The sequence below is a fragment of the Erpetoichthys calabaricus genome, chromosome 2 (genome assembly GCF_900747795.2).
Source record: "Erpetoichthys calabaricus chromosome 2, fErpCal1.3, whole genome shotgun sequence".
NCBI lineage: Eukaryota > Metazoa > Chordata > Cladistia > Polypteriformes > Polypteridae > Erpetoichthys > Erpetoichthys calabaricus.
The window spans coordinates 237,360,336-237,372,690 of record NC_041395.2 but is presented as its reverse complement, the minus strand read 5'-3'; the positions used below and the strand labels follow the sequence as shown (position 1 = coordinate 237,372,690).

General features: G+C 35.8%; 1 protein-coding gene across 1 annotated transcript in view; it reads left to right on the top strand.

The window, feature by feature from the left end:
* The window catches only part of LOC114646896 (disintegrin and metalloproteinase domain-containing protein 12), a 604,012-nt gene that overhangs the window by 99,450 nt on the left and 492,207 nt on the right, over positions 1–12,355 (top strand). Inside the window, 1 exon segment of the mRNA XM_028795286.2 lies at positions 9,935–10,044. Within this exon segment, the coding sequence (XP_028651119.2) occupies positions 9,935–10,044 (110 nt within the window).

Sequence of the window (12,355 nt, the reverse complement as noted above, 5' to 3'; positions counted from 1 at the left end):
GCTTCCTACGTACAGGCAGGAGCAATGTCTTCCATCCATCTGTAGGTGAGCTATAATGTTTAGTGCTCTTGCCAGAGCTTTATGCTTTTCTCATGGTCTTTGTTTCCAAAACAAGAGCATGCCTTTGCCAAACATGGGCTACAATCTTTTGCTGGCAAAAGCTAAATGGAAATAACACACACTAACTGTTGGCCATAAACTGACCATCAGACCATGGGAAACTCTGTTTTATTAGCCTGCCTGATTTGTCTCTGCTTGTCTTTTTTCCTCTCCCTGTCAGGTTGCTTACATGGCAGTAATGTTTCTCCCTGTCAGATGGTTTGCATGACTTCAGCTGTACAGTATTTATTTATGGCTTCAATTGCCCATTTTAAATAAAATAATATCTATGAAAAGAATAAACCTCATAGATGACACTGGCAAACTTCAAACTTTTGGCTACACATCTCAAACTCCAATCCTGGAGGGACGCAGTGGCTGCAGGTTTTCATTCTAACTCTTTTCTTAATTAGTGATCCGTTTTTGATGCTAATTTACTTCTTTCAAATTAATTTTAATTGACTTGTTTTTTAAGATATGTTCCACGGAATTTCTTCATCATAGTGGCATTGGTAGAGGCAGATGAGAAGCATGTTGAGCCACATTCTTGGAAGACGCCTTTGCAGGATGGGTTGGTAGAAACAAAATTGAAGTGCAGTGAAGGAACATGGCAGCAGTTTCAACAGTGGAATAACCCTTAGGGGGCAATATTCATTGCTTTCTACCTTAAAAAATAGTAAAACTAGATGTTAATTATAATTTCACAAGTATAAAGTCGCAAGCACAAAGAATATTAGAGGCAATTACTTGAAACTGTATACAAAACAAAATGCTCATCCTTATATGTTAGTATGACTAAATTTAACTTGTGTGAAAATAATATTTTGAACAATTGATAACTGCAAGTTATAGCCACATTATTCCAAGAACCTCAATTTTGCCTTTTAGATGAACCCATGATCTCTTGAATGCTGCCAAATTGCTGCTGCAAGTCGTTCTCAAAAACTCCCAAACTAACATGCATATAGCATTAGTCTGGTACTGGAAGGTGTTTTTTTTCTTTTTTTCCCCCAAAAGCCCCTATTTTTGTTTGGGACAATGACATCAATGCATTGCTATGGTAACAGGTTCTCTTCTTTGTTCTGTCGAAATCCACTAATAGTCGCTGGTACAAACATGTCAAGCAAGTGAGTCCCTGGACTCCCACCTAAAACCTTAAATTCTGTATTTTTACAGGGAAGAGAAAAAGAAGAGTATCAGCCTGTTAAGCTAAAGGACTGCTTACAGGAATAATTCTGTTTAAGAGAGGGTTGTTTTGCATCGCCATTTATTAAAGATTTAGTTCTTGATTCTTTTACAATATTTGGCAAACACAGATCAATTTGTATTTGTTATATTTGATACATGTGGCTGTGTTATAATAATACATTTTATTTATATAGCGCCTTTCCCATGCTCAAGGCACTTACAGAATATAATAAAGAACGGTAGGGTATACAGTATATAGCATTGTACAAACCAGATAAATAAGTAAAGAAGATTACAACAGTGAATTCAGAAAAAAAACAGACAACGTCATTGGTGGTCTAGCACACAGACACATACAGGTTACATGAGCATCTTGACAGAGAAGTAAACTGAGAGAAGGGTAATAAAGTCAAGTAGAGCTAAAAGCCTTCCTGAACAGATGAGTTTTGAGTTGTTTTTTAAAAGAATTCATGGACTCAGTTGACCTGATTAATTTTGGTAGGTCATTCCAGAGTCTGGGCGCTATACAGCTGAAGGCCCAGACTCTAAATTAGGATACATGTGGCTGTGTTATCTTTGGAAATGTTTATCAACAAGTCAGTCCATATTTTGACTTGTATTTTTCATTGCAGTATTATTATTATTATCTACTCTCCAAATGATCTACTTGCGTTTTTTTTTCGTTTTTTGTTGAAACTCACTGCTCCATTGATTACCGGCATTCCAAATGTCCCATCAATGTGAAATGAATCTCAATGTCTTTTGACTTTTTGAATATACTCAAATTTAACATTTTTCCTTAAAACCTATAAGAAAAGAGTTTCCTCTCTGCTTATCCAAAATGGCGGACATCTATTTGTCTCTGTAGTTCAGGGTCAGACCTGTAATGCTGTCAATAAATCACCCTTGATGTGGGTTCCTTTCAGAGCTGCATATTGATGAAGCAGCTGAAAAGAGATGGCTGACTGATTAAAATTATTTATTTATTTTTTCTGGGAGATATTACCAATGTTTCTGCTTTATGAACTTTCTAGAGAATTTTGGAAACAGTGGCACTAAAGATGGTTTATATTACTGTAATTTGTCCTTATTGAGGATTTTTTTTTTGGTAATTGCAAGCAAAATGGCAAAAATGTAATGGCCTAAAATGTAATTTGTTTAATTTAATTATGTCAAATGTACAAAATTGGACAAAATTAAACTGTAATGAGATTTTATTTTAGGAGTAATTAATATTCATGTCAATGTAATTTATATTTCAATTACCCATTAACTGATAGTCAGTAATATCCCTTTAAATATGCATATATCTTTTAAACATAGCATATTCACTTTTTATTGTAACGGTAAACTAGATTTAACCTAATCAGTGGGCTGATATGTGAAACACTGTAGTTTCATTACGTCAGAATTATGCTTGTTATTCATTTAATCTATGTGGGCGCTAAAACTGTTGCCTGAAATACCATAATTTAATTATTTCTCAATTAAAATTGATAAATTAATTTAGTACACCTCAGGCATTTTGCACAATCACATTACAATGGCAGGTAATCATAATTAAATAAAATGAAAACAAGCTCTGCTGCTCATATGTCTCCAGTTTGAGTTTTTACATTTATGGTTTTCTTTTCTGACAAAACTCTTCGTCTGCATTTCTGCTTGGAAAAAGTTCAATCCAAACATATACAGTACATAATGGGAGGTTGTTCCCTGAATTCCTGTATGCTGTGTTGCTCAATGTTTAGCCTTTTGGCTTATTGACAGTCACAAACACAGGTCTCTATAAAAAGTTCATTTCACTTCATACTTTAATGGAGTTATTAACATGTACAGTGTGCACCAAGCACATGGCATGTAGCTAATAAGATATAATTTATCCAAACATGATTATGGCTGTTACAATAAAATATATACGAATATTTCAAAATTAATTTCTGTTTTCTTCTTATTTTTCTTTGGGCTACTGCAGTTCTACCTTCAGAGGTCCTCAGTTATAATTTAGTAATTAAAATTGGTAAAATAAGCTGCTGCTTGAATCATAATAATCAGCTGGTGTTGTAAACACACATTTCCTTTCCTGGCTAGGCTACACAGGCTCGTTGTCCCATTTAAACCCTCTAAAATTTTGACTCAACTCTAATTATTCTATATCCTTTCTTTGCTACCATTAGAAAAACATCCATTAACATTTGTGGACACTTAACTTTGAACTTCTTTGAGCTTCTTGAGGCACAGCCTTCAGATCATGTTGCTTTTTTTCTTCATTGTGTTGTAAAATTTACTGTCTTAACCTTAAACTTAATTGATTTCATTTTCCATTTCCACATTGTTCGCATTGATATCTGCTTACCTCATTGTAATTATTGTTTTGTATGTAGTCACCTTTTATTTTAAACCATTAATTGTTAGTGGCCATGTTCCAAAGTACAGCTTTCTATTTTATTTCTGCCCTATCTGATACTGCATTGCCAGCTTTGTCAATTACAAATTGCTTCCTATAGCCAGTGATGCTGAAATATGTTTTTTCCTTTGCTGCCTGTCCATCTTTAGGAACATTCTGGACAAGTCTTGGTTGTGTATGCTGGCTGTTTTCATATAATGTGTAGGTGCAAAGTGCTGTGACAGGATCTCAGATAGAATGCAAGTATGGGTTTTACATAAGAAGATTAGAATAATCACAATGAGGATAGGCCATTCAGCCTAACAGAGCTTGCCATTCCTATCTACTTAATTCTTCTAAAAAACATCAAGTCTCGTTTTGAAAGTCCATAAAGTCCTACTGTCTACCACACTACTTGGTAGCTTATTCCAAGTATTTTTCATTTTCTGTGTAAAGAAAAACTTCCTAATCTTTGTGCAAAATTTAACAAAAATCCATCTATGTTCCTATGTTCTTGATGAACACATTTTAAAGAAACAGCCTCAATCCACTGTACTAATTCCCTCTTAATTTTAAACATGTCAATCATCTCTCCCCTTAATCTTCTTTTGCTTAAACTGAACAGGCTCAGCTCTTTTACTGTTCATTACTTATTCCCTGTAGTCCTTTTCTGGACTTTTTCTAGTGCTGCTATGTCCTTTTTGTGGTATGGAGACCAAACCGGTGCACAGCACTCCAGATGAGGTCTAACCAGTCCATTTTAAAACTTGAGCATAACTTTCTTGGACTTGTAAACAATTACTAAACACAATTTACCAATTACTAAACACAGAATGAGTGCACATAAAGACGAGATTTGTTAACAACACAGAAATCAAAGTAGAAACCGATTAACGTAAATGGAAACCAGCAATAGTTGTCCAATAATTAATTGTTAAATTATGGCCAGTTGGCAACAGAGGAGAAGGAAACAACTCCAGTCAGCAGTATCCCTGGAAAAATAAACATCTTGGGTCCATGATCAATTGTAAGGGAGGCAATCAAAGACAAAGTCATATCTCAGCCAACTTGCTGCCCACTCCATCTTGAGCATTCCATAACAGAATCTGTGCTGGGCTGTTCAATCTGATGAAAAAACATTATTATTATTATTATTATTGCATGTTAATAATACAACTATTGAGAGTCTGAAAATAAAATAATCTGACAGCTAGATTCAAATGTTAAAGTCAAACTCACAGCTGTAAAATCTAAAGCTGAAAAGGTTTGTGTGTTCACATTTATGTACATGTGTGATTATTATAACAATAATAAAGTAATGACAGTACACTGTGGGGTGAAAATTTGACCACGTTAGGATCCTTGGAGCAAAAAATCATAAATAACATGAAAGAAAGAAACCCAAACATTTTTAAAAACAATGGGAAAAAAGTGAAAACACATTCAAACATCTACAGCTCCTGAAAATATTGTGCTGCATCCAACTTTTAATTCTGACTCATTTGAAAAATATATGATTTTATAATGGGTATGCTGTTACAGGTGTTTTAATGAAACACAGTGCAGTGCCTGGAAAAATCATTCCTTGTCCAACAAGCTTAAAGCTCCCCACCCACATACTGAACTGCTATGCATAAGTATGCAAAAGTGATGAGCAATGCATACTTGTGTATATCACGTCAGAAAATTACCATACTTGTATTCAGCACATAATACTTACATAAAAATAAACTATGCCTTCTTGTGCATGCTATGTAATTTAACCTTGTTTATTTTCATAGCATGGTATTTTAGTAATGTATGGTCAAGTAATAGAGGACAACATGGTATGCACGTAGGTGCAGACTTTTCACTTTGTATGTAGTTGATTTAAAAAATAAAAACAATTGGTTCCTGCTTTGCAGCTGAATACCTGCTACATGCTGAAAACTAAATATATTTTAGTGACAATATGCTCATCACTGGTGATGTCATGTGGTATCAGTTAACAGAATTGGCATAATTGAATAAAAAAATAATGAAAAACTTGAAAAAGAAGAACACAACAGAGGATGTCTGAATTTATAATAGGTCACAATGACAAACAAAAAGCACTTCAGATGAAAACAAATGCATAGTCACATGCTGAGTTTTTGGATAGTGTGTAAGGAGTTGAACTGACACAAACTCAACTCATCTGCTGCATGCCATATTTAAAAATCAACAAATTCAAATGATAAAAATTAGGCAATAATTTAAAAAAATGAAATGATAGTTTCAAGATGTCTCTCATTCTTGAGTCAATATGACAGCTATCTCTTAACTCATAGCTGATTATAGATTTGTAAGTCATCATTGGTCAGCATTAATCTTACAGTGTATGAAAATCAGTTACAATAAAAAGCCACCCAGTGCTCAGACTGCACTCTCATTTTAAAAAGATAATATTAATACATCATAGTCAAATCGATTCATCTGTTTTCGGTGACTTAATATTGGCCAGTGAGCAACTGAGTGAGCAGTCTCATGGTGAAGTAAAGCATCAAGGTAGGGTCCAAAAACAAGGGTGTACGGTTTATTATTTAAGTAATTTATTTACAGAATTCCATGAATAAAATCCATCTGGAAAAATCTGTAGCTCACCAACGCTAAGGTACACATTTAGTTCTGCATTGCCAAGACCATTCTGATCTGCATTATACAAAAGCTTAAATGTTATACTTTCTTTGATTACCACTACTACCAAACTATCAAATTAGATGATTTTTTAAAAATATTATAGAACAGCAAAGGATTATTTTAACAAACTGGGAAAGGAATGGACAAAAGAGTCTGTTACATATACAGCCTACATAGTCTTTAGTTTAAGCCAAAGAGCAAGTTAAGAAACAAAGTCAGAAATTCAAAATTCGAAGCCATGGATTCGCTAGTAAGATTTCTTCTTTTGAAGTGCAGTCTTGCCAAAGTTACATGCTGCACAGGGTCCTGCCATGTCATATGGCGATAAGCTCCATCTGTGTCAGCAAATGACAGTGCCCCTTTCTAAAATATGGAGAACAATAACAAATTTAATAAATGAAACAAAATGTAATAATATTAAGAAATAATACAAAATAAACTACACAGGTGTCTAATGCATTTCTACGAGATTACTAAGGAATCTGCACTAAGACTGCATCAATTCATTAGTGACGGTGTTTATATAGCAGCCATTGAAAACTCGTAGTGGAACTGCACACTGAAGATGTTCAAATGATAATGAGAATCCAAGCAGGAATATAAAGCAAATCATGCAAAATAAAGAAAAACTAAAATATACAATTATCTTTTACTTATCAATTAGTTGAATTTTGTTTTGATGGTAGCCGCAAGACGAAGCTCTCAATTTACCAGTCGATCTATGTTCCTACCCTCACCTATGGTCATGAGCTAAGGGTAGTGACCGAAAGAACGAGACCGCGAATACAAGCGGCTGAAATGAGTTTCCTCCACAGGGTGTCTGGGCTTTCCCTTAAAGATAGGGTGAGAAGCTCAGTCATCCGGGAGGGGCTCAGAGTAGAGCCGCTGCTCCTCTGCATCGAGAGGAGTCAGATGAGGTGGCTCGGGCATCTGATCAGGATGCCTCCTGGACGCCTCCCTGGTGAGGTGTTCCGGGCACGTCTAACCGGGAGAAGGCCCTGGGGAAGACCCAGGACACGCTGGAGGGACTATGTCTCTCGACTGGCCTGGGAACGCCTTGGGATTCTCCCGGAAGAGCTAGAAGAAGTAGCCGGGGAGAGGGAAGTCTGGGCATCTCTGCTCAAGCTGCTGCTCCCGTGACCCGACCTCGGATAAGCGGGAGACAATGGATGGATGGTAGAAGGGGCAGAATATCAAGAAACAAAAATATTTTATAAACCTCTACAAAAGCAAAAGAGGACCGCACTTGCAGTGTATGCTATCCTAATAAGTGTAAAGTTTACTGTAAGTTGGACTGGGACAAGCAGCAGGCCTACTTAAACTGTCGGTATCTAGTGTAGCTTTGAATGATGCAAATCCTCACAGATACACAAGCCGTAGACAAACCAGCAATGTCGGTCCTACATGACTGATTTGAGCTATGCAGTACAGTATAAAATCCTCACCTTAAATAGAAGAACGGGAGCTTGGTGCCACTACAGGCTGCTCTCCTGTATATGGGAAAGTCATCTCGGATAAAAGCATTGGAATTATTGGACGGAAACTTTCTCTCATCAAATTGGTTGGCTAGAATAGAAAATTCAGGAAGGTTAAGATTGCTAGTTGGCCAAGGTCTCCAGGACTCTGATTTTGATTTTCTCTTTTACAATTTTAATTTCCTCCATTGTCAGTTGGCCATAGTTCATCAGTTAATAAATGGATAGATGTTATTGCTTTGCATTTAAGTTTAATCAAATTCTACCTTGTTCTCTGTGTGTCTTAACAGATCTTCTTTTATATGTGTACTGATTATTTAGTAATTAGTATAATCTATACCTGTATTTATCTGAGAATTGATCACAGTGCTCTGTGCCTGCCAAAAATAAGTTGCAGTGTATTGTGTTGAACATTTCCATCTATTAGAATGTGAAATTTCACACAACATAGCTGATGATGATGTTGCTGATCCTGTAGTCCACAAAGACACTACTTACACATTGCCCGATGTTCTCTAAAACACTGAGCAATCATTGTATGTTAAAATAATACACTTTTGATTTTGGATAGATATTCAAATTTTAAAATGTTCAAAAAGTAACTTATCATTGTTTAAGTAAACCCAGGAGCAGATGTTAGCTAGATTAGAATGGAATGTTAAAAATTTGCTCCAAAAATTATGAAGAATACTAAGGTCCATGAAGCTAGTGTATAAAACCTAGCTGTGCTTGGGTTTCTATATCAAAAATGTGTTAATGCATCATTCAGCGCCACTGCTATCTGTTAAGAAAGATTATTCTTTCTGCAAAAAAAAAACAAGGAATAGCCTGCTTTTAAATGTTAAAGCCCACACTAGAGGTAGCCTTGATCTCAGAAGCACACAGTGGCACAGTGTACAGCAGCCAGGCTTTTATACGGTTTATTGAGTCCCAAATATTAACACTCACTGATCTGCTTTGATGTTACCTTCTTTGTGCTCTGAATAGATTATCATCCCACCTGTCGCATCTTATGATTAGATCATAAAAAGCAAAAATGCTCTCCAAAAACGTTTGAACTCTGATATACATTATTTTATATTTTTGTGCTTGTAACATTTAACCCATTGATACCTCTGTAGTAAGATGAGATTTTGAAATGGCTGCTTTCTCGGATTTCATGCCTTGCATACTCTACCTGTCACGCCTCGTCTTTTAGGCAGGGATCCCAGAAACCCTCCTTACCTTAACCTTTCTTATTTCTATTTGTCTGTTTTATTTCATTCTGTCTGTTACCTGTTATTAGATGCAACTGAGAAGGCAAATTTCATGTTTTCTTGTGTAAACATGACTAAATAAAGAAACCTAAACCTAAGAGTTACTGCTTGTGGAGTCTGCATTACATCCAACGATGTTCTTGACGTTAACTTTCATTGAACATCTCTTCAGCATCTTTATTCAGAAATGAAATACAAATTGATACAGGTTTGGTTGCAAATTTATTTCATTATACACCTGAATCAAGGTTCATTTGATTAACTTAATTATTTCTATTTTTATGAGATTTATGTTACCTCTCATGACAAATTTCAATATACTCTTTAATACTGGGCTTGTGCCAATTATCATCCACCTGTTACCATCTTCATTTTCTAAGGAAAATGTTTAATCCCTTTGCTGGATTTCTTAGAGTTGTAAATGACTAATCAAAAACTGAAGCCTGCATTGAGGTTGTGCCCATTGTTGTACTTTTGGCTATCCCTTATAATCTGTTAATCAAGATAAATTTAAAAAAGCTAAATACATTAGTTATAATTGCTACAAAAGAAATGGCAAATGAAATAGAACTGCAGAATATTGAACAAAATAATGAAATGTGAAAGTGTTGCATTCTGTTTTTAATTAATAAACTGTCAACTGTAATAAAGCCAATTTATGTATGCATTGGGGTACATTTCATTAAGGAAACTACAAAGACTAGCAATTTATAAGAACTTTTAAGTAATGTCCTTATGATTGTACTTGGTGAAATAGCAATGATAATGTTACTTGAGAAGAACTTGAATTGCTCTCTCATATCATCTCATATTTTATGGCTTAGAATCAATATTTATTTAAAAACCTATTATTGTTTATTGCTTTTTATTCACAGAGAAAAATATGGAGGTACCGAGGCCTAAGGTCTTCATAAAAAAGTCTAGTCATTATGAAATAATTACACCACTTCTACTTCAAGAAAAAGAATACCAGTCAGCAGAATTGGTAAGTGTCACAGAGATGTACTTTTGTGTCTTTCTGATTAAGTGGCACTGTGCAGCATGTTTATTTGATAGGTACTGTATGCATCCACTTCTGAAAATAATATCTTTACAACTATCATCCATATATGAGTTAAAAAGAGAGAACAAATACCTTCTCTCATGGGCTAAACTACTGTAACTTAGAATTCTGAGCACTTCAGTGAATGTTACTCTACACCTGTTACTTTACAATGTAATTCATGTCCGGCATGGGTTGGCATCCCAACCAGGCTGGCTTGAAAATTCTTATCTGGCAGGGAGGCCAGACCACCGGATATGTAGGGAAGTCCCTGCCGCAGCCAGGAGATGGGCAGAAATGGATATGCTGGTGTCCCAGAAGTACTAGATAAAGGATTCTTAACCAGCCGGGATGCCAATAGAAAAGAGGAATGGGGAAGGCAACTTTCCTGGGTTATTTATTCCCCTAAAATGCTAAATGGCAGCATCCCTGAGTTATGGCACCTCTATTGATACCCACATGGCATGTTGGGAACTGTAGTCCTGTGGGGCAGCCCTGTTGTGTTCCATGAATGCTGCCTGAGGGCAATGCAGGGATTAATGGTCCCTGCTTCATGGTACTTCCACTTAACCCGGAAGTGCTCCCAAGGGACAGGGCGATGGCACAGGAAGTACCCCCGAGTACTGAATAAAGGAAGGAACTGTGCTTCAGCCACTGGAATTAGAGTCAGGAGGTGAGCTGGATGACACTCGCCAGGAAGAAATGGAGAAGAAAAGAGAGAGAAGAGAAAAAATACATTGCGGTTCTGAATTTTATATAGAGAGAGACCTGTCAAAGGAATAAGATAAGATAAATGTTTATGTTTGAACCCAGGACTGTGTGTGTGAGGTTGTATTTGGGGTCAGGGGTGCTGTTACACCCCCTACTGGTCACAACAAACATTTCCAGCATTTATAATACATTATTCAGCTTTAGCATTTGTTAGGTGACTGATCTCAAAGTGTTGAATCCTAATTAATATATTATTATTTTTAAATTCCTTCCTTTATCATTAAGGCATTTTGAGCTCTTGTCATCATTCTCATAAGGTACAGTCAGCTTTTTGATTCACTTTCTGTCCCCATTGGAGTTTGCCAATTGCTCCTGTAGTATTTACCGCATAGCTCACTGTGATTTTCTGTTGCATACACAAATATATTCTTTAACTTGCAGAGCTATTCTTGTCTGCATTATAAAAAAAAAACTATGCATGCACAGTCCCATGTGTGGCAGGAGGGGTAGAATTGTGCTGTGGGAATAAAAGATTGAATGCTTCTTGTTTTTATGATGAAGATTTTGCGATATCTTTTTGCTAGGACTTTCATGGGCCAAAATCAGAACGCTTTTAAATACACATATGGATTTGGATGTAGTGCTATATGAAATAATCGAATTCAGACTCGGAGGCGGTTTCAATAATGAGCTACCGTCCACTCCTAGTTAAAAATGCATGAGTGCATACAAGAAGGCTAATGAATATAAATTGTATTTAGAATGTTGTTGAAGTTAATAAGTTTTATTTACAGAAATATTTAGAGATTGTTTTTTTTTGTTTAGTAATGCTTTAGGTAGTATCAATGATATATTCCTGCTAATTAGTATTATACAGTTATAAACACACTATATTAAATACATGAAATAATAATACTAACATATATATAAGTAGTTATTTGCTATATTTCAGTTGTTGATTTTTGGATATTTTTAAAACTTTTGATAGCTGTGGTCATGGTGGATATGTCTGGAGCCTCCTGTGGCTAATTTTCTCGATTTTTGCTGCTTGGCACAAACTTTACAAATTAACCCAGGTTCCATAGCCAAATGTATGGTTTTAAAACTGCTTGTGATCATTTAATTTCAAATGGAAGTCAAAGTTGTCTTTTAGACCTCTAATGATGGGTTTGAAAATGCAGCTGCAGTAGTTTCATCATTCTGAACACAACTCCATGGGCTCCACATTCTCTAGTACATGAACTTCACTTCACGACTGCACCATTGCAGAAAAGTTTTGAATGTCCCAGTCAGAGTCCTTACTTGCAGTAGTACTAGGGATTAGGGACTGCATTTCTTTCACTGACTGCCTCTTTCTTTTAGGACTGATTTTTAAATTTGTTTATTAATTTTTAAATGTTGCTGTGGCTTGTCTCCGCCCTGTCTCATGACTGTGATTATCAGGGTGTTTCTACCAGATTGCTGAGATCATCAAATAGCACCTGCTCTTTACTCTTAGGATTAAGAAAAAATGTGGGGAATCAGCACTTAACTTTTACAGTCC